At 43.1% G+C, this 23,869-nt stretch overlaps 1 protein-coding gene across 2 annotated transcripts in view; it reads right to left on the reverse strand.

The window, feature by feature from the left end:
• JARID2 (jumonji and AT-rich interaction domain containing 2) overlaps positions 1 to 23,643 on the reverse strand; it is a 311,197-nt gene extending 287,554 nt beyond the window's left edge. The window contains exon 1 of one of the 2 annotated variants that reach the window (XM_090039250.1): positions 22,745 to 23,643. In XM_090039250.1, coding sequence (XP_089895376.1) covers positions 22,745 to 22,789 — 45 coding nt within the window. In that variant the 5' untranslated portion in view covers positions 22,790 to 23,643. The remainder of the gene's footprint in view (positions 1 to 22,744) is intronic. The other variant, XM_090039249.1, reaches the window with a different exon arrangement.
• Between the last annotated feature and the right edge of the window lie 226 nt (positions 23,644 to 23,869).

Genomic DNA, 23,869 nt, shown 5'->3' on the forward strand with positions numbered 1-23,869 from the left:
TTACCTGGCAGCAAACCCCAGACCTTACAGTTGGACAAGGCCATTGTCCTGTAGTAAGTACCTGTGAAGTATATGAATTAACACTTTGCTTCAAAACAATTGTATCCAATTAGAGTGAATTGCCCAGTGTGTAAACAACTATGCCACATCTTGTTTTGATGCAAGTTACATCCCCCATCTATCAGCACTGGAAAAACCAGTGCCTGTTTTAAGTCTGATGGAGTTGCCTGGTAGGGAAAGGAGTTTAATGAAAGCACAGTACATAGCCAGTAGGCTAGAACACAAATCAAAATCATGTGAACACTGGGTGCAAAAGCCAATTTAAGAACCAAACAACAGGCCAAGCAATATAGTCTCATAGTGCTTAGGGTCGGAAGGGACCTAAACAGATCATCAGTTCCAACCCCCTACCCCAGGCAAGAACAGGTGCTGTGGTCATATCACCCCAGCCAAATATCTATCCAGCCTCCTCCTGAAGACCCCCAAGGTAGTTGAGAGCACCACCTCACTTGGAAGCCCACTGCAGAGCATGGCAGCCCTAACTGTAATGCAGTGTCTCCTGATGTCCAGCCTGAATCTTCCCTCTAACAATTTGTGGCCGTTATTTGTAGTAACCCCAACAGGGCCTCCAGCAATTCCTGCTGCCTTGCTCCAGTGAGTTTGTGAACAGCCATCAGACCCCTCTCAGCCTTCTCTTGTAAAGGCTGAATAGGTTCAGGCCCTTTAGCCTCTCCTCATACAGCCTGCCCTGCTGTCCCTTGATCACCCAAGTGGCCCTCCTCTGCACCCTCCTGAAGTGCGGCACCCAGAACTGGATGCAGTACTCCAACTATGGCCTGACTAATGTTGCATGAAGGGGAAGGATCACCTCCCTGGACCTGCTTGTGATGCATGTGTAGATGCACATGACAAGGTGCAGTTAGCCTTATTGACCGTTTCCTCACATTGGCAGCTCATGTTCATCCTGGAGTCAACAATGACTCCAAGATCCCTTTCTGCCACCATGATGACAAGAAGGGTGTTCCCCAGCCTGTAGGTATGTTGTAGGTTCCTTCTCCCTACATGTAGCACCTTGCACTTGTCTGTGTTCAATTCCATCCTATTCTCATCCGTCCACCTCTGTAATTTGTCTAGCTCTAGCTGGATACTGTCCCTCCCCTCCAGCACGACCACCTCGCCCCACAACTTGGTGTCATCAGCCAGTTTGGACAGTGTGCTTTCCACACTCACATCCAGATTACTGATAAAGATGTTGAACGGTACAGGCCTCAAGACCGAGCCCTGGCAGACTCCACTGCCCACATCCCTCCAGGTTGAAAACGACCCATCCGCCACCACTCTGCGTGTGAGCATCTAGTTCTAGACAGTCCGCCACCCATCTGACTGTGTAGGCTCAATGCCGCAGTCACCAAGTTTTTTTAAGAAAATGTGGTGGGAAACCGTGGCAAAGGCCTTCTTAAAGTCCAGAAAGATGACATCCACCCCAACATCCTCATCCAGGGACTTTGTGACCCGATCATAAAAAGAAACCAGGTTAGTCAGGCACGACCTGCCCTCAATGAACCAGTGTTGGTTGCCCCTGAGCATTACCTAACCTGCTGGGCCCTTGCAGACGTGCTTCCTGATAATTTTCTCAAAGGTCTTCCCAAAGACCGAGGTAAGACTAAGTGGCCTATAATTGCTGGGGCTCTCCTTTCTCCCCTTTTTGTAAATGGGGACCACGCTGGCTCCTTTCCAATCCTCTGGTACCAGGCCAGTGCCCCACGAGCGCTCATATGAAATCTACTCTGGGGTACATTCCCAGCTTCTTGACCAAAGGAACTAAAAAGTAGAGCAGAGGCAGCTCACAGCCTGTCAATAAAAGAGCATGCCTTGTATTGTTATACAACCACCTCTGAAACCAATCTTCATTACCTCTTAGTTGACTGGAAGGAGCCCTGTTTAATGACTGCCAAAAAAGTGGCTCCAATTTCTGGGAAGCAGAGACAGCAACTGTTAACTTAAAGTCTTTTGCCCAATATACAGATAAAAAAGATAAAGTATACATTACAACTTTTTTTATGTTTTCTTTATTGTAAAAGAAGCACTACATACCAAAAGTCAGACCAAAAAAAAAAAAGATTGGCAAAATAGGGGGAATTCATAAATAAATGCAGACTGTTTTATGCAGTAGCAAAAGCCAGGTAACACTATGATGCTCTTACATAGGCAAGGAAAATGTTATTGAAATACAGGACTAAATGGAAGAGGAACCTTGAACTAGTCCTATTCTTAAGTTGTTCTGAGTTTTTTTTGTTTTTAATGCTTTAAGGCATAATGTACACCAAATAGCTTAAAGTTCTAAAACCCTAATTCTGTAAACAATAATGCCTACAGCATGCACACTGAGCACTGGAATGGATGCCTCAACTTGGCCTCATCACTTATGCATCTGATGAAACAAACACTGACAGCTTTTTTGCATTTGTAAAGGCCCCACAGCAGCTGTGGTGATCCCACCATAGAGCAATGAATTAAGCTTGAAACCCAGCTGGGTCTGAACAGAAGCCTTTTTTGCACAATACAGCAAGGCTATCATTGTTAACCTAGGCATTATTGTAAAATATTCTGCATTACATTAAGAATTGAGATAGAAATGCCCTGTAGAATTAGCTTTAATAAGCAATCTTATAACATTTAAAAAATATGGATACCACATTGATTGCTAATTGACAGCAGATTTCCTGAATTTCATTGACACATACAGAAACAAAGTGAAACAGAAAATCACAATACGTTGATTAAGTAGGAAAAAAAGTAAAGTTTAAAAATAAGTCCTCCTAAAAACATAAAAATAAAAGTGAAACTTGCATGAAACTCATGTTCATAAGGAAAAATTGCCAGCCTTGAGATCCAAAGCAAGTTGGAATGGAGACTCTTACAAGTAATCAAAAGTATGCAAGGCCCACAATTAACATCATTGTTAGAGATTCTTTGGGCACCGAGCCAGGCAGCCTATAGCACTAAATAATAATATTCAGCCAGATACTGAATACCTTGGCTCTTTTTTGTTTTTCAGTTGACCAATAGACAGTTTCAGGGGCATGTGCACAAATGCGGTGAGAAAAGGTACAAGAATTGTGTGAAAAAGACAAATTCTCATATGTATTTTTTGGTTTTAGAAATGTTCAGATATTCTACTAAGAGAGGGGCCTGTTTTCCATCTTATCTAGCATTACGGGTGTATAAATACATACACACACATGTGCATATATTAAGAGTAATAAGTTAGACCCATCCAAAAAACTGCTGATGACACACTGACACTGTTAGAGTGAGTGAATGCTTGGGAGCCAAGAATTTCTTATTCTATTCCTGCTTCTGCCAGGGATTGACTAGTTGACCCTGGGCAAATTAATTAACCTCCAAGTGAATTTCCTCATCTATAAAATGGGGTATTACTGAGCTCATTGCTAAACTATCATATTTAAAATATTTGTATAGTTGTCTGAAAGGTCTATGCAAGTGTGCAATTTTACATGAGCAAAAAAAAGACCGCTAAAAAGTCGCCATGCTGTGCAAGACACTTGTGCAGATTTTGATGTCCCACTAAGTTGCAATTAAAAAAATATTAAATTACAATCATCATTTCTCACTGTAAGCCAATCATCGCTCTTAGCATTACAGCAATGACACACTTTTCTATTTCAAATGGTAGAAAACCATTCCCTCCCCCCACCACTACTATCTCTATTTTCCCTCATTTCTTTCACTCCTGGCAGATTGCCAAACTGACTGTATATACCCCCAGATATAAGCTTCCAAAATAAAAGAACCCAAAGCCTGATAGAGAGAACTTATGAAACAGGGGAAGGGGGTGGGGAATCCCAAGAAACAATTTGAAAGTAAGGAAATAATTCAGAGACAGAAACATGACTGGCAGAAATATATTAAAAAAAAAAAACAAAAAACACCCAAAGAATTAGCATTTTTTAAATTTTCAAAACTACACATTTCTCCACCAGGCTTAGCTTGACCAGAAGACTGCATAAACCAAAAAGAAACCAAAAAGTACAGGTAACAAAAAAGAGTTAACTTCCTTTAAGTTCTCTATTCACAAGCTATTACTACTACCAGTAGCAAGAAGTGGAAGGCATAGATGGAGAAGCAAGCAGAGAGAAGTGAAGAAGGGGAAAATAAAATAAATGTATAGACAAAATAAATCAACTAGGAGAAAGATGGATTTGAGTTCTCCCCTCCCCCACCGCTACACATTTCCCTTTGTTCCAGTGATATAGGAACAGATTGTCAGCCTTTATATGTAGGCCTTTCCAATATTAAGATGTCATTATTATCATAAAAGAGAAGGACAACACAGCAGTGCTTTTGCATGGTCAAGCTGAAATCTCAGCTTTGAAGATAACCAACATCAACCAATAAGCAGACCAATATATATCTTCTGCAACACCTGAAAGGATGAATAAAGCATCCTTTCCATAGCCAAAGTTAGATGATCAAGTTCTAATAATGCAGAATATGTGGAATGGCGGAATGGATTTCCTCCAGAGGATGTTAGATGTAGGATGAGCAAACTGACCATTAACTGGTGAACTTTGCAATCCTTTTATGTAGAGGAGCAGAATAGCCTCAGTACCACCTTATGCAGGAAAGTGCAGGAAGTAAAGATATCCTTTCAGTAGAAAGCCTTAACTCATTTGATCCCCTCAGATTCTTGGAGAAAATAGTTGGGTTTCAGGGAGAAAACTAGGGCTGTTTCAGCAGCCTTTTTATTTACCATATTTACCTGAATATAAGACAACCCCTCAATGGATTAGATTCTATTCATGGCAAGTGGGGAAGGGGCAGTGTGGGGGCGAGGCACATGGTGGGGACAGCAATGGGGCAGATGGCAGAAAAAAAATGCAGCTTGCCCCCTACCACTTACTCCCTTTGTGCCTCCCCCCCCCAACCCCTCCCCTGCCCTCTTCCTCCCTGCATGGCACTTCTGACCCCTACACCCTTAGGTCCTCACCCTTTCTTTCCCTGTCCTCCCCTTTACCTTTGCTCTGGTGCTGACAGGCTCCATCCCCGCTGAAGCCTAGGGCACACAGCACAGCTCCAGCCAAGCCCTGTAGCAAGAGCATGGAGCTGGAACCACTGCTACAAGGCCAGGCCCTGCTCTGTGCTCCAGGCTGCAGCAGAGATGGAGCCTGCTAGCACCAGAGCAAAATGGAAGGAGAGACACCAAGGGAAGGAAAAACAGCTTGGGGGGGAGAGGGGGGGGAGAAGAGACAGGGGGAAATCAGGGGCGGCACACAGAACAGGCAGCAACTGTGGCTGCAGCTCTGACCTGGGGTTGGGGCCAGAGCTACAGCAGCTGCCTGACCTCCAGCTGCCTCATACTGAATTGTAAGATGCGGGGCTCCCCGCCAGTTAAATGGGGCGGGGGGAAACCTCATCTTTTAAATCAAGCAAATATGGTATTTATTTTTACAAACAATGGCTCTTGAAGTTAGATCTGGGCCTTAAATGGGAAAAAGAATAGACATGACTGGATTATTTTGAGTGGGCAGAAAAAAAAAGGGAAAGAACATTAAATAAGGTGCTTTTGGAGAAAAACCACCAACCTCTTAGTCCAAGAGTAACCCAAGGCCAGAAGTTCACATCACCACGAGAATGGAGAGTAGGTGGAACACTAAACTATCTTTTGCTCAAGTCATGGCAAGGTCTGGGGTACAACTGTACACAAATGAAGGCCAAAGATGTCTTCTAAAGAAAATCAGACCACTGAGGTATAGGTCCTCTTTTAAGAGAGCTGAAAAATAACCTTCCAAACCACGTTTGTGTGTACCAGTCCAGCTGCAAAACATTCCAAAGCCTTCCTGAAACTATGGTCCATAATGTCGGAAAATAAAGAAGGTGAGTGAGAAAGGAAACAACAAAAACAACATCAGCAGCAAGGTGGAGAAAAAAAAGGTAGATGATGGGGATGAAGACCTACTATTTTGGAACACCGAACAGTCTGCCACACACAAGCAGAACTCTAATGCTAGCATACAGTCTGGCCATTTTCTCACCAGCATAATACCCTTGGTCTCAGACTCGGGCTGAAAGTTAGGCAGGCATGCTGGAAGTGAACAGCACTCTTCCTGTCTCTTGTAGCTGCAGCAAGTGGGAGAAAGGAAGGCTACTAAATGCTCGCAGCACAGAAGTGGTAAAACAACTGCTCTCTGAAATACTCCTGAACAGAGTTACTGTAAAGGAACAGATTCTGCAGAGCTAGTTCCTAGACTGACCTTCAAAAATTACACAACAGTACGCAAAGGCTAAAGGAAAGGAAACAGGGTAGGACTGCACTGCAACACATACTCGATGCAACAATATTCCAAGAAGGGGGAATCTGGACACACAAGGAAAGAGGAATTTAGCAAAAGCCAATGCTGGTCCTAGTTGGAATTGGCAAGCACATTCAACAGTCACAGCCAGAGCGGTGATTGCGCATGACAACAGTAGAGTTACAATGGATTAATCGGGCAGGATGCATAAGGAAGGAAGAAAAGAAAGCCACACCTCTGGCAGGAACTGGGAAAGTTAGCAAAGAAAATAGGTAATGTTTGCTGGACAGTGACATACCCCCCAGGCCCTACAAAGGAGTAAGGAATTTCCAAGATAGTAAGAAAAAAAATGACTGTGAAGGAAAAAAGAAACCCTTATACCAGCCATAACATTAACACATTATATTGGGACTAGGAAAGATGTTTAAATCTCATTACATCATGGGTGGGTGCAGGACTGCAGTAACAGAGGTCACAAATCCTGGATGCCAGCAATCTTTTTGGGCTCAATGCATGTGGCACATAACCAAGCAAGTTTTGAACTGCACCACTGCATCCCTTCTGAATCTGCCCCTAGGTTACAACATGCTGACTAAGGTTTTTATATTACTTAGAAGAAGGGAGACCCCACACATCCTTTTAAGCACAGTAATGTTAAACAACAGCAGTCACACAACAGTCATGCACTCCCTGTTAAACGTAGTTATTTTGCATTTTGTGAAGGATCTAAACTGCTCCGATCACTAGGTTGGTTCAATAAGGGAAAACCCTACTGTTCTGAAAGATTCAGTGAGGGAAAAAAAAGCCTACTAGAATAGAAACCAGTGTGAAGTCAGAAGTATGTACATGGAGAAACAAAGAAGGAAGGGGGTTGAGAAACAATGCACAGATCACCTGAAAACCAACAAGCAAACAGAATGCGGATTTTCACAGCAGTAAGCCAAGTTCCAGAACAGAATTAAAAAAACAAAACAAAAATCACAGGATAAATGCTTTAAATCCATGTTTTCATAACTTAATATGATAGAACTTTCTGCACTGGATTGCACCCACATATAAACACATCCTGAAACACAAGAGGAAAATCATGCAAAAGAGAAATTCAGCTGAAGGAGGTTAAACATGGTTTAGAGGCTAGGACTCTGAGCCGGGACTTAGAAGCCTTACTTCTACTCAAATCTTTGCCACTTCCTTTCTATGTGACCCCACAAAGGTCATTTAACCTTTTAATACCCCAGTTTCCCCTTGCATCCTCTGGGGCCGTGTCTACACAAGACGCTACTGTGCATAAACAAGTACTAAATAAACGCGCAGTAACCCGAGTTACTGCACAGTAGTGCTGAGAAATGCCTTTTTGCGTGGTTTATTGCCATATGACACAACTGCAGAGTAGTATCAGGCTACTGCGCAGTTGGCGTCTCATCTACACACACCCTGGATGTCTTTTCTTTTTATGTTGTATAACTTCTTTGGTACCCTTACATTTATCCTGGGCTGAGCACAATTAAGCTTCTATACAGTAAGAGAATATAAAGAATTTCAGAAGCAAAAGAAGGACCATGGGGGCGGAGGGGGCACACAACCTGCAAGTATCATGGATTTAATAAGCATGAATCTGTGAAATTAAGTGGTTATATAATGCATCGGGTGGTTTCAGTTGAAACCTCAGTTAATATGAGAGGAAAGGCACATGGCATGGCACGTTTTCCTAGGCATGAACAAAACGCTCACTAACCGACCCGCTAACAAGCATATATTTTTGTTACACACAGCTGTTTGCCACCATTTGTTAGAAGACTGAGCATCCAATACCAGCCAAAATTAAAAAAAAAAAAAAATGCTGTAATTGAGACTCAATTGCTTGGACTCGTATAGTTAGTTATAATACAAACAGAGGAAGACTGTGACAACTTAGGAATGTATACATCAAGTGTTAACTTCTTTGATGAAAAGTGTTCTTTAGCTTTAGAGCTAGATCTTCAACAGTATCTTACAGCATACATTTGGCCTCTTTCTTCTTATAGAATGCAATACTTTCCTCAAATTTGTCATTAAAAAGTGTTGGTATTTGCTGTGCATCTGTTTTGCAAGAATTCAGTGTTTATTATTTAAAAAAGGGGTGCTCAACCTCTAGCCCATGAGCGAGACTCAGCCCATGCAACTGTGTGCTCTGGTCTGTCCACATATCCACACATCTGGATATGTGGCAAGGAGAAGCAGTGCCAATTAACTTTGCCACTGTTCTTCCTTGTCACCAAATTTTCTGGTCCTGTGCACAAGGATCCTGGTGGCATGCAGGACTGGGGCCACAGCAGTGGGGCCCAACCTGGTATGACAGCAGCTGCAATACAATGTACAGTATCAGGGCCCAATTCAGCACATGCAGGATTGAGGCCCAGCTCCATGAATGCTAGATTGGGCCACTGGACTGGATCTAGCCCACAGACTCATCCCATACCACTCATTTGACCCATGGGACCAAAACTTTGGGCACCACCAATTTAAAAAGATAGACTGTTTGTTATGATCGGTCAGCTTATTTGCATAATATGGTTTCAGTTTCCCCAGATGGATAACTTAGTAGGCATATTCCTAAAAATTTGGTTCTAGCCAGTACTCATTTACAAGAGATGATGAAATTCAGATTCCTCGCATGCTCGTATCAGCAAGGCTTGACTGAACAGATGTTCATAAAGCAAATATAAAAAGGGGTGAGGCTGGCTGCAAAACATTATTTTTGGCAGTACCCGAGTAGCTATAACGTAAGGCCAAGACAGGCTCTGCCTAGTGCAAAGATGTAAGCCAGGGGTGGGCAATTATTTTGGGCAGAGGGCCGCTTACTGAGTTTCAGCAAGCTATCGAGGACCGCATGACAGGCAGCCCAGGGCAGATTAATATTAATTTTCTAAATTTTTTAGGGGCCCCACGGGCTGTATAGAATGACTGACAGGCCACATTTGGCCCCCGGGCTGCATTTTGCCCACCCCAATGTAAGCAGTGAAGAAGTTTGTTGAACCACCTTTAATGATTCTACAGCCACATTTAAGGGGCTTAAGTAAAGTCAACGTACACTTTCCCTTCTCAGGCAAAAGCAATACCCAACAACACTGCCCCAAGCAGCAAGCTGTTGCCAAAGCTCCATCTTCTGTTTCAGCCTGAAACGAAATCCAAGTAGGTGCTGTGGCAGCCCTTCTTCCATCCTTTCTGAGACTACTGTGAATAGAGACTGCCTGAGGGTAGAAACAGACACTTCCTGATGTTTATGGCAGCACCAATGTAACATTTTTATGGTGGCACAAATGTCAAGCACATAGACATCACTACTCCTTGTCACGCCACATCAGTGGCAAAAGGTAACGATAAACAGTACCACTTATAGAGGTGGACATCTACTTGCTCTGTGACAAGAGAGTGCACGCAGCCCAGAGCTGCCCATGCTCTGCAGCTGTCCTGGGCAGGTACTCCAGGGGCTTGAGGGACCCAATCCTGCACAACCCAGGAAAGCCTTGCTTTCCCCGATTATAGAGATGTGCTGCAGGGAATCTTGGGGTGCCTCTCTAGAAGTAAGGAAAGTCAGAATTCACTGTTTACAGAGACCCACACCAGGATCTCCAGGAGTGCATCTGTGTAAACAAAGAAAACCCTTGTGCCCTGTGCTTCCAGGCCAAAACGTATGCACATGAAGCATGGCTCAACACAGGATGTGCTGCAGGTCCCAGCGTGGAGGCATGGGGCACTAAGAAATGCCATACATTTCCTCTCCACACAGGGACGTGAGATGGCATGGCTCATGGGATGGAAGCATAAGTCACCGGGGATTCCCTGGGTCCTGAGTCACCCTGCGCCAGGACTTGGGCTAACCTATGCCTCCACATAAGCCAGGGCTGGCATGGAACCTGCATCCCAGGAACAAGCGTGAGGCAGAAAGGGATGCAGAGAATCCCTCAGCAAGGGAAATGCATCGCTTGTAGGATCACCTCAGGCCCCTGCCCAATGCAGGAGAATGGACAATATGCGTTTTTGCCAATAAAGCAGATCAGCTGTGGCAGGACACATCCCACTACAGTTTTATCCGCTTTGTTTGGCAATGGCTATGTTTACCCTAAGAACGATTTACCTAAACATAAACAAGGGTAAAAGGATCTGTACTTCATCCCGGACACACAAACACAAGACTGGAAGAGGTTTCCCAGTCTTGATGCCTGCACTAACAGAACTGAAAAACTGAAAGAAATGAAAATGAACAAGAGACAGACAGATAGCAAATAAGAAAAAAAGAGTAATTAGTATTCAAAAAAGAAAAGTAAGATTATGAAAAAACACTGGAAAAAATCATGGGGGGTGGGAGGGGAGGGGGAAATCAAGATCAACAGTAAAAAGAATAGGAGAGGGAGGGTAAAAGGAAAAAAAAAAAATCAGACAGACATCTTCAAAAACTTACATTTCTGTCGCCATGTTTTTACACATCCTACATAAATAACCAAGACTTCAAGTCAGCAAAGCACTAAAACGTGCTTACCTTTCAAGCACTGAATGGGTCCAGTGACTCATGTGCTTTCAGTTAGGCATGGGCTTATGTCAGTGGTTCTCAACCTCATGAGACTAAAGGCACCCCTCAGAAAATGCTTGCTCTTAGCTTGAACTCATTTTTTTGCTTATGGAAAAAATAAAGAGCAACTTGAACCATATGAGGTCGGAATGTTTTTGACACTCTACATTGCTATTTGAAACTCTGGGTTTATCTTGTGAATCATGTGCAAGTGTTAGCACAGTTAGGTGTGCAAGTGTGCAGCATCCTGCAACACCCTTAAAAGGATCACACGACACCCTGGTGGGAGAATTACTGGCTTAAGTTCTCCGCTGGATGAATATCCACGGTTCCTAGAGCTTAAGACAAGAGCCTCAGGGTTTTTTTTAAAGCTCATTTTGACTGTACTTTGGCCTTGCCTACACTTGGCTTTCACCCTCCTCTGTCACAAGTTTCACAATTTCCACCAGTGCTACTGCCAGTTCTCCTCTTAGTTTAATGGATGCTTGTGGTTCAACACAGCAAAAGGCCTCAGGGTTTCATCCTTATTAGGGCTCCTACTAACTGAGAGGGAACCAACCATAACACTAACGGGAAGTCAAGATACAGAATTCCCTAAAGCAGACAGCACTTTTCCAGTGGCAGTGGCTCCAGCTGTACCACTGGTTTTCCCCCCTCTGGAAGTCTTGTGTGGCAAAAGGAGCTAAAAATGTTATAAAAGGTAGATATGTACTCTGAAACTATTTCTACTTTTGTATCTCCGCTAACTGCTTGGATTTCAAAGCTGATCAAGGCAACTTAAGAATGTTTGACACCGGACATTTTTCACATTGCCATGGCATTTTAGGATTTGGGAAATGGTCACACCCCCTGCAGGAGTAAAGGAGCACAGTCCCAGCAATGTTATATGTGGGAAAAATGGTAAAAAAAACCAAAGTAGTAATGGGCCTCATCTTGACTGGGGAAGTGTCACAATTATAGTCATCACCAGTGGCTAGACATTGGTCCAAACACCAAAATAACATTTTGTACTGGTAGAAGTTTAGACTAGTTTCATGAATCGGTAAAGAGAGCAGCTTTTTCCATCTATACCACTTGGATTGCAGTTGAAGCTGCAGATAAAACACACCACCAACTGAAACCATGAGAATTCCCAGGACAGAGATGTGGGTCTGAGACCGAGGGGCAGGGGGAAGATGGAAATTGAACCCAGTAGTTAAATTCTTTTCCCCTTATGCCTTAGGCCATAAAGCAATCCATTTCCCTTTCTTTCCATCATGTGGAAAACTTGCTACCAAAGTTGTAAAAATAGGTCATTAGAAAAAAAATCCAACCCCTCTCCCCAATCCTTGTTGCATACTTCCATGCACCCATAGGAGGTGGCAGAGCTAGACAGTTTGCCTGGGACTGCCAGAAGTCTAGGTACAGTACTGGAAGGAGGTGTCAAACAAGGTATTCGGAGTAAGACTTCATATCCAGAGAGAGTTTGAGGCAAATTCTTACAACCACATATTTCTGGGCAGCACATCTTTCTCCACCTGTTTAAAAGGTTTCTTTATTATGTTCAAAGAGACAGTTTCTTCCTCCCATTTTTTATTTTATATGGCTGTGACTATTTGAAACATGATATTCTATAGATACACATGCAGGGGAGGGAAAGGAGGAACCAAAAACAAAACAGATTCAAAATAATTACTTCCTAGATATAACAATCACAATATGGTTTGTTACACAAAAAAAGTAAATGTTATAGTCAGGTAACAGGACATCTTACCTATAATAATGAACTCAAGGTTTGAAGTAGTACAAACCCTTTGGTCTTACAAAATAATACCAGCATGTACCCATTATGTTGAATTACTGTAAGCAAACAATACACACTGGTACAAGCTTTTCAAAAATCTAATATAATGGCCGCAGTAGCAAACAGCCTATCATTTATATTCACATTTTAACAGATATGTTTTCTAATCATTGATTTAAGCAACCACTAACCAACCAAACACGTTAACTTTTTTTATTTTACAAGAGAATGTACGGTTTCCCAGTCTCAAGTAGTCATTGGGGATGACTGCCGTGAGCCATGGGAGTTTCCATCACCACCACTATACTTCAAAGGATAAAAAAATAAAATAAAATAAAATAAAATGACTAAATGACTACCCACGAGACAACCACATCTATCACATCCCTGTCTGCTGAAAATTCACATCAACTTGGGATCTCAACCAAAAAGACTGCATTGAAAAAGTATATATCTAGCAATTAGGCCAACAGCTTTAAGAACAATAATTGAAAAATGTTCCCTTTTCATTTGGATTGGAGTTTTGTACACTCAAAATTTGGCTTGACATGTGTATCCTTGAAACTAAGACAGAAGCAGTCCTGCTTGTTTCAGCTGTAGTTGAGCAAAATAAAAAAAAGCTAATTGATCTGGCATAAACGCAGTCCTGGAAATGTGTATTATAAAATTTTTGTTTTCTGCTCTTCACAGCTGAGAGATCTGGCTTACAACTCTTATGTGTTAAAAAAATAACTTTGTTTCAAACAGTCTGAAAGAATTAAGAAGCCAACACCACAGTCATACCCCTCCAGCACTCATTCTATCCTTCATGTTATAGAGACACAGATTCCAGGTAGTGTAGTTCACAGCAATTTATAAGCCTAAATACAACTTCCAGAGCAAGAACTTCTTGGCAATATAGATTACTAGTTCCAGAAGTGAGGCACAAGGTATGACAACTAATGAAATAATTATAAACATCTAGCAGGTTGAAAGACTGGAGAAACTCACTTCCAAGATTCACAGACTTCTGTTCATTTCAGTAGCAGCCTTCACAAAACTAACTATTTTATGTGAACTGTGATTGGCATTACACTTACAATTCTCTCACAATCCTCAGCCTCAGCCAAACTGGGTTAACATACAGGTTAGTTATTTAAATTGGCAGTAGCAGTTTTCACTTAAATACTAAATATCCATAATAATGTAATTTTTAACCCCTTAAAAAGGAAGGGCAGGGGTAATTTAACTCCTGTTGTAAATGAGCACAGTTTATCCCAATGGCAGGGCCCTGAAAACCAAAGAATGACCAACGAGATTTTCCAAATCGAGACTAGCATTTACTTAAAGGAAGACCGGAGGTCTGAAAACCGGAAGGGGGGAAGAAAGACAAACAACCACATCCATACCATGTGTGTGAATACACACCAGTAAGGGATGGTGAGAGGAGGGGAAAGTTTTTATACACCTATTGGGAAGCATGATTGGATTGAGCAGAATGGTCTGCTCTTCTGGGTAATAGGGAGAAAAGCAGGGGTGGTGAAGTTTTTAAGTTTTAGGGTGATTTTGAGTATGCTATTGTTTCTTATCTTGGAGGCTGTTTGGTTATTGTAAGCCACTCAGACTTTCTGGATAGAGCAGGATGTAAATCTAAATAATAATACTAATGGCATGATGATGGGAAAAGGGCAAAAAGCTAGTCCTTTTCTTTCCCTGGTTAGAATGAGAGGAGAGCAGCTATAATCAGAAGGCCAGAGAAAAAGAGAGTCTTCCCAAATAAACGTACAGGGAGAACTCCATAACATTTTAACAGCTATGAAAATACTGGGCAGAAAAGAAGGGGACCTTGGATTTCCCAATAGGAATATTCTCTTGTACCTCCCTGGCCCCCTATCCACAACCTCTCTCCACTTCTTAGAATACTCTGGGAGTTTGGAGGAGTTGCAAAGGGGACAAGAATAAAGTAAGTTTACTTTAAAAAACAAACAAACGTGAAATCACATACATCATTCTGTTTGGAGTGCATATTTATAAATCACATTGCATCTGAAGATGCATAAATCTCATTAAATTTCTTGACCAAAATTGAGATGGCTTTTCATGTGCATACTTAGATTAGCAGTTAATGCCAGGGTGAACTCCCCTGGTTTATCCTTGCATGTTATAAATGCCTTTGACCAGCTGTCATACTGTGTACACAAAGTTAGGTTTGCCACTTCTGAGTAAGAACTGTAGGTGTTCTCATTTTCCACAACCATCAAGCCAAAAAGATTTCAAGCAGATATGGAAAACAGAAAGCAGAAAAGAATGAAGTGAAGCAGCACAACCACAGTTAGTGCACTATGCCATGACAGGACTTCCAGCTAAATTTATTTTAATATTTGAGTTTCTACTCATTAAATAGTAAGAGACAACCCTGTAATAATCCGAAGCCCCAGATTCAAAGTTATCTTCCTGTAGAAGAAGCCAAATAAAAGAATGCCAGGCTAAAAAGACAGGAATCCAGGCAAGAAAAACTAGGCACATGATTATGTAATAGAGATTTGGGAAGGCAAAAGTACTGTATGCAAGTACCAGCAAAGTTGCACCATTCTCACAAGAGAATTAAACATTGTGTCTGTTGTATCCCCATATTACTTCTATTCAACATTTACCACCACGAATCAGTTCGATTGTACATGCAGTTTTTGGTCCTATGGGCACCAAACAACCAGATTAGGCACTGGTTTTGTTTCAAAGGTCTGAGCTAATTAGCACTGGAGAGCTGATGTCAAGCTGAGTACAAGACACAAGAGAGAGCAAAAAAGTTAGGCGGTATAATTCCAAAAGGAGATGTTAGGGGAGGGAGGAAAGAAAACCAAAACTGCAAAAAAGTAAATTGCTTATTTTCTAGGGTAAAGCTTTTTTTCAGCTCAAAATAAATAAAATAAGCAAGGAGTTTTACATCTGTGTTTTTTATATAGAGGCAAGCAGCGCATTTAGCCACAAAGTTTAGTTTTTTAAAAACCACAGTCCTAATACTAAATAAAAGTAATTAATTAGTTTTTGAAAAAACAAAACAACAATAGTTTTAAGCCTGATCCTAAAACAATCTGCACACCAAATATCCCCACTGAAGCAAGCAGAACATGTGAGTTCTGAACTCAATCCTGGGACTCGCTCCTAAATATCCCTGTTAACATCAGTAGGGCTATATACATAAGGAAGTTAAACACAAGCCTAAGTTTTTGCAGAATCAGGCTCTTTATTTGCCTATAAAGTGTAGTGATAGGCACAAAGGGGGCGTGTGGAGGGAGTAAGTATTCCAATTTTTAGCATGTTTTGAAATAAAGAAGTCTCTCTGTTCACTCTGACTAACAAAAGTTTTATTACTTTCCCACCACTTATGCATCAGAAACACCATGTGTTGGCCCTATTTTTGAGGAACAAGAAGTAGCAAGATGTCAATACCAGAAAAGAAAGACTGAAACCAGAGTAATTGAAAGAGGAAGACATTTTCAAGCAAAATAGTTTAAAACTGTTTGCATCAAAATGTTCCATAGAAAACATGAAAGGCCAAAATAAACCTGCCCTGCCAAGGATAGTCAAGAAAGCTTCCAGTCTTTTTATCCACCAGCAAAAAAACAAGGAATCCAATATCCAGAGTGATAACAAACCAGCAAGATAAAGAAGGCCATGAAATGTCTCATATTTTCTGTATACCTCAGTTTAAACACAGCATACTCCTCAGGAAAATGGACCTGTATTTAACAGCAAGCACATGGCAGGTTCTAGTGACAAATTCCCATTGCTGTTGCTTACTTTAATAAATCCCATTTATATTGTCTTAAAATGTCTAGTGTTGTGTGCTGTAAAACTTAAGCGGTAAAAGTGACTAGCTGAATAAAAAACGAGAAGAAAGTTTGGGCAGCTGAATAGAGACATTTAGGGCTACTAACTCATAGGAGTACATGGGAGACAGGAGACATTTGGCAACACCGAAATCTGAATTAGATTTTGAAGTTGAGATTAAAAGAAGTAGTTAAATACATCAGAGGTAATATTTTAGGCTCTCTATATACTCAGGCAGATAGTGCATATTTTTAGGTTTGGGAGGTCATCTTCACAACCCAAAAGTCTAGAAAAACTTGGATTCTGCTGCGATGAATAGATTGTCCTGGACATTCCACATCTGCCAGTGGTTTGTTTTTGTTTTTTCCCTAGCGTCTAAACAGACTGAACTAAAATGTTGCCTAGGAATATAAATATTGAAAAAACAATATTCCCTAAAACTTCCAAATTTATTAACATGTAGAAATGTTTCAAATTTTGAGTTTTAAACCAAGAGTTCCCTTTGCTTCAAAGCATGATATCGAGAAGTCTGCCTAATGTAGCACTCCCACAACTGAGTCTCCACACCTATATGAGCCACAGCATGTCTTCTTTCAAAGGAACAAGTTGCTTAAATTCTTAAGTGCAGCCTTAAAGCTGAAAGAAATACCAAGGTGAACAATTACATTGGAAGAGGTTTACAACAGAGGCAGTGGGGCTGCAACCCTCTAGAGAAAAAAGTCTGAAGGGGGAAATCTGAATCAATGTGAAGTACTTCTTTTAGGGCTGATGGTATTTATGTACCGCAGCAAGGTACTGTAGTCCATAGGACAGAGAACAGGAGTGGAAGCCAGGAACACTGAAGATTAGCTCTCTCTGCCATTGATATGTTTTGCTTTTGGCAAGTAATTTAGACCACTGAGTTTCACAAAGCAATAAAAATATATATAAGATGCTCCCCCGCATCTCATCATAAGATCAGTTAATCTTTGCATTGCAGTTTGACACAGTATTAAAACAGAAGTCCACTCTTCGGGCGGGGTGGGGGTGGATAAGGGACTGTACATTTAACACTAACTTAGTAGGCTTGTCAAGTCTCACTATTAGGTAGTAAAAAGTACCCAAAGAACACTAAAAAATTATGAACCATTTGTAATGGTCTTGTTTCATTACTGTTAATTCTGGAAGGTGTTTTATATAGGACCTTTTGCTTCTGGTCCATTACAATTGATAAAGAATCCACTAGACCCCTCCATATGAGTTCTTCCAGACATAATGGAAAGCAACAGGAAAAGTACATCTTGATGTCATCTCTCGTTCAGGTATGCTGCTACTTCATTAGTTTCATGAGTTATATGGAAGCTTGTAGACAACTGCTATACAATGATGAGCCCCGAGAGACCTGTCAGGATCCCAGACTCAGCCATGTGCACTAAAGAATTAAGAGGTCACAAAACTTGACAAGTGTGTTATCTTGCCAAAAAAGGTGCTGGAGCAGGGCTATCCCTCAGAACTTGAAAGGCTTCAAAACAAAGAGACGCTCCAGCAGAGAAACCAGAATAACTACAGCCCTGCATAAACAAACAGTAATAACCAAGGGTTCTACAGAGGAACCACTAATCAACATAATCCCATCAGCCTGGCACACAGATGAGACACAGCACTGGTAAACAGTTGAAGGAGCCTCCTCTGCATCCCTAAAGGCCATAGGAATGAAAAATCATTATTTGTGAGAGTCATCCTCCAATATTCACCCAAGAAGAACAACTATTCAAGACCAAATATTGTGCCAAAAATTCAGAAGATGGTGTTGCTCTCTCCAACTTCACACCAAACAAATCCAGGTCCTCTTTCAGATGGGAGGCTACTCAGAGGTCCTACTCATTTAACAAATATTACAAAACTCATAGCAGTTGAATGAAAGACCACCATATTCCTTTCCTTGACAAAATACCACACTGCATTCTGTTTTCGTAATTTCCCCTTGGGGTTTCAGTGGGTTTTAGTGTACAACTCTTCCCAAATTCTCTAGTGCTACTGTGCGTTATTATGCAGATGCTGGGATCCAAGCTAGAGACAAGGCTACATTTTAAAGGATGAGCAAAGCAATTTCCTTTCTACCTGTCTCATAATGATATTGAAGATTTTATAATATTTTATCGTATTTCTATGAAGGTAAAGCTTTTTCAGATCCTGGCTGGAAGCTGCCAGCGTACCAAGCATTATTTATAAACTGCAGCATCTGTTTCTTTTAAGGCACATACAATACACTAATGTTTTTAGGCCTTGCACTCCTGATTTGACAAGTCTAGGCAATCCTTCGGTGGACTATGTCATTTTAAGACAAGCGACCACACTTTTACCCCTACAAGGACAGGAAGACAAATCACACAAGGAGGCAGTGGTGTCATTACTACTTAATTATATTTTGCCATCTGCTACCATGGCAGAACTATACAGGTATTTTACTATAATATCCAAGTTTGTTACTTCAAAAACTAAAAACCAGAACTAACAGAGGATTTGCTAGATGGTATCACAAATACAGGCAGAAAAGTGTGCCTATGAAATTATCCTTAAGACTTCAAAGCCTGTTATTTAAGAACTGTTAATTCCAAGGGCATACTGAATGCAGTCTGGCTTCTCAGCTGATGCCTTCCAAAGCTGTCAGTTTCCTGAGGTTTGAGCCAAAAGGCAATATTTGATATGTAAAGATGTTTGAGAAGGAGGGTGAAGGGAGAAGTGAAAAAGATTTGTATGAGTCATATCAGACATGGTTCTTTTAAAAATTAAGCAAAAGCATTTAAAAATGCACGAGAAAGACGCACACACTTCTCTGTTCTTGGATTATCATTTCTGATGATGTGTTAGAAGTTTAAATGAACTTTTGATTACAATTATTCACAAAACAAAAGTCAACCCTCAAGGAAGTATCTTTAACATATGGTGTTATACCCTATTGTTCTCTGGGGCTTTTTTGTTTTTTACATTTTACTTTTCAGCATTCATGATGGCATGCGCTGTATTCTGACAACCTTTGCAGCTGAGGTCCTCTGATAGCTGCAGCCTACGCTGCACATTTTTTAAATTTTTTGCTGACTGGACTATTACTTGACCTCTTATACCAGTGAATGGCATAGCATAATAGGGAATAAGAGAATCACACTTCCTTACTTCTAATCCATGGTTTCTGTAAGCATCATTTGTAGCCAGTAATGTATGACACTAGGTGGACCATTGTTCTGTTCCCATACGGTAACTCTACAGGAATCTTTAACTGCTAGCGCTTCCCTACAGAGACCTGGAGACCACTTAGGACAGTAAAAATAAATAAATAAATAAATAAAATACATTGAGGATGCCTTTTCAAAAGACTATGAGCTTTCAGAAGCAACATTTTCTAGTTCTACCTCAAAAACAAATTAAAGGTTCACCAGAAGCATCTTGAAAGATCCAAGAAGTACTGTAGTATGAAATAAAACCTATTATGCATCTGCAACATGCAAGAGAAGGAAGGAGGTTTGGGATGTGGGAGGAAAAGATGAAAAAAAAAGATCAGCTAGAGAAAGAGGTGCGGGGGAGGTGCAAGTCTGCGCAGAGACTACCTTTGCAAAAAAGAGTCATCACAAGAGGCCGAGAACCAGAAAGGCAAGAAGGATGAGAACCAGGAACAATTTCTGAAAGCTGTGGTTGAAATCCGGTGTGCGGGATCCTGCCTGGGGCTGAAGTGCACATGCAAAAGACTTGTGTGGGTGCACATTTATTCTCATCAGGGGAAAGAGGCTGCCCAGAATGCTCTGCTGTGATGCTGCAAAACTTCAAAAGGTCAGAGGGAAGGTGTCAGTCACGTCCTATTCGTCAGTCAGACCAACCCAGTGCCGCCACCACATACAAGGATGCATCTACCCACTCGCTCTGCGTCGCCTTAAGGTGCTAAGTGACATCCCACGCAGGGGGAAAAAGAGAAAAATGACTAACCCTTCGTTCTTAAAGGGCAAATGACTGCCATCAGAAGGAAGCAGTGCCTCCTACCTAAAGAAGTAGGATGCTCTCCTTCAGGCCGGGGAGCTGCGTGATGCCACCCCCTCCAAGGGAGGGCAGAGGAAGGGGATGCGAGCTCAGAGCTTGCTCCACCTGCTCACCTGGGCAGAGGCCAGTGCCAGAGCTGCATTCCCCGCCCCCCCTCTCCCTTCCCCGGCACACGCGGCCCGCCTCACGTTTGACGTCACGCGGGGGGGGTGGAACTAGAACCTTGAGACGAAGAAGATTCCACAGAGCCCAGGCCCTTCCCTTTGTGACGTCACAAGCACAACAAGCCCCTGGCCCCGGCTGGGCTGAGTGGCCGGGAACCCGGGGGCTCGCGCTGACACGCCGCTTAACCTGTTGCCGCTGCTGCAGAGGACGCCGGGGAAGCGCGCCGGGCCGGCCCACGCCGCCGCCTGCACCAGCACCAGCCGCCGCCGCAGCAGCCATGGTTGCGTCAGTGCATGCTACTCGCTGCATCAGTGCACCAACCCCCTCTCCCCCCCCGAGAAACCTGGCAGGAGCCTCCCCCCGTCCAACACAGAGCCCTTCCCCTCCAGCCACTCCACGAAGTTCAACTCGGGAACACAAGGAGACATTGTCTCCCCTCCCCTGCTCGCAGGGGCATCTCCTACCTGCGGGGCTGACAGTAGTTTTACTAAATCTCCAAGGGGCAGCGGCCAGACTGAGGCTGCATTGTTCACCAGCCCGGAGGTGGGGGGCTTTTAAATAATAATAATGATGAGAATAAAAAATCCTAGGGGAGTGGGGTACGTTCATTTGTCATGACAAGTGCCTATCCTTCCCCCCCCCCGCACCCCCCCTTCTGCTTTGTCTCCCAGAAACGTGCCCGTCTGGAGGGGGAAAGTCTTAAGGCAACACGCGCCGTTCCCGTCTGGATTGCAAGACTTTAAACTAGTCGGCTTCAGACTCCCAATTCCTCTGCAATGCGGATGTATTTTAATTCGGAAATTCGGGGGGAAAAGCAGCTTGGAGGGGGGAAGGGGGGGGCTGCCCATTTCACCTCGCTCTCCTCTGCCTTCAGCTTTGCAAGAGTCAACCCCCGAGAGAAGCAGGCGGCGGAAGCCAGCGGCAGGTTTTAGGAAATCTATTTCTAAGAGGGAGAGAAAGTGTCCCGAAGGTCATCCCCCCCCTTTTAGAAACATCCCCCGGGGGGCGAAGTCACCACCAACCAAAATATCTTTATACAAAAAAAAAAAAGTTGTAGTTTAAAGTGTTATATTCACTATACTCCAAAGCAAGTCTCCCCCCTCCCCCAAACAAAATGAAACCTTTCATTTTAAACATACAGCTGGAAAAAAAAGAGAGAAATCATTCTGCGATCGCCTGCCTATTTGGATAATCCCCCTCAGTTTTTTCCCCAAAACTCCCCCATGCCAATCAAAACGGAGCTGGAGCACGCACAAAAAATCCAACTACCTCTGCACATTTATACGTTTAAAGGATTAGACAATTACAAGGGATTGGGTAAGCGGTTGAATTAAAAAAAAAAAAAAAAAGCAAAGCAGAGAGAGAGACACACACACACATAATGCTGTGCAGCCTGGACTGGACCGTATTCTTCTAAAATTTCACGGCATCGCCATCATTTTTTTAAAGCTATTTTCCCATTATTCAAGTCAATCCCAACGCACGCATTCCCTGTAACACGATCCCCGGCCGGCTCGGGTCCTGCTGCCGGCCGGAGGAGCGAGGGATCACATCTGTGAGATGTGATGTGGTCGTGCAAGAAACGAGCTCGCCATAACCAGACACTGGATCCCAACTTAAAGGGCTTCCCACAACCCCGGCAGGAATAGCCCCGCACCCTTCCATGCAAAAGGCTTCTTCTTTTTTTTCTTTTTTTGCCTGCAAAGTGCAATCGGCAGAAAGCTGCTGGAAAACGCAGTTGGTAGTTACACGATGGCAGCAGCATTCCCCCCCCACTCCTCTCTCCCTCCCTCTCCCTCCCTGCCTTTCACCTAAAACTAGATTATGATTGTGTCATTTGAGGTCAATACATTTATTCACTCGAGGTATCGCTCTACCCATCTGCACTGGGCAGGACAAGGCTTTGCAATTAAAAATAAAGAGAGGCCCTGAAACTGCCCCGCACCTTGGGGGATAAATACATTAAATAAATACACAAAACAAATACATCAATCCATCAGCATTAGCAGACATCTGTTTCAAAGCCTGGTGGCTGCAAGGATGAGCCCGAAACTTGACATTCACTGCCATTTCCGAAACCTGGGAGTCAAACGAGAGATTGTTACGGCCACTTACGTATTTCTTTTGAATGATATTCCTCTTGGGTCTTTCTTTGCTCATTCTGGTATCCAAATGCTGATGGCAAAAGGGGACGATTGCTTCATGAATTAAAGCCGCGACGAGGTGTTAAAAATAAAAAATAATAATAATAATAATATAATAATAATAATAATTAAAAAAAAACCACCGACAAAAAAAATCCTGGGTGGGTGCTGTTGGCTAGTAGTGGTCTCTTGTAATCCGACTTTCTTCGCCTCACAATACGATTCTCCTAGCAATAAATCCGAGAGGTGGCGGTGGGGGAAAGAAGGGGGGAAAATAATAATAATAATAATAATAATAATTATAATAATAATAATAATAATAAAAGAAAGAGAGGCGAATGCAAAGCAAAACACCCCCCAAAATAATCACTTGAGTGAAACATTCATCATGGAGAGAGGCTCCCCCTGAAGAGACGCGCGGGGCGAGGGAGAAAAGAGCACCCCAACGCCCTTGAGATCCCCCTTTTGGGGAGGGGGGTTTCCTCTCTCTCCTCTGCCAAAGCCGCCTCAGCAGCGATCTGCTGGTCCGTAGTGTCTGAGCTGTAGTTACATCTTGGGCCAGGGAAGGGGCGGCCGGGAGGAGATAAATAAAGGAGGCTGGAAGTCAACACTCGCGCTGCTGCTGCGGCTGCAGCAGGGGAAGAAGCAGCACAGACAACTCCGGCGGCGGCGGCGGCTGCACGCACCGATTATGTGTGTCTGTGTGTGTTGTGTGTGCGTGCGTGCCCGCCCGGGTGTGTGTGTGTGTGTGTGTGTGTGTGTGCGCGCGCCCGCCGCTCCCCCCGCGCCAGTACGAGCCGAGCCGCCCTCCAGCAGCAACTTTAAATGGACCTGATCTTTTTTTACAAGCCCCCTTTAGGGCCCGCCGCTTAACTCCCGCCCACCCCGCCAGCCGCAAAGGCTTGAGACGCCGCTTCCCCGCCCCCTTCGCAGAGGTGGAATTTAGCCACGGTGCCTAAACGCGCCGCACGCTCGGCCGCCCCCCGCCACCCCCTTCCTCACAGCTCCTCTGGTGGAGCTCTTTAGGCCCACCCCCTCCACCCGGTTCCGCGCTATACGCGCCCCGCGGCGCCTGGCCTAGCTTGGCCTGGCGTGG

This window comes from Crocodylus siamensis, chromosome 3 (genome assembly GCF_052110815.1).
Source record: "Crocodylus siamensis isolate JL-2025a chromosome 3, ASM5211081v1, whole genome shotgun sequence".
Taxonomy (NCBI): Eukaryota; Metazoa; Chordata; order Crocodylia; family Crocodylidae; genus Crocodylus; species Crocodylus siamensis.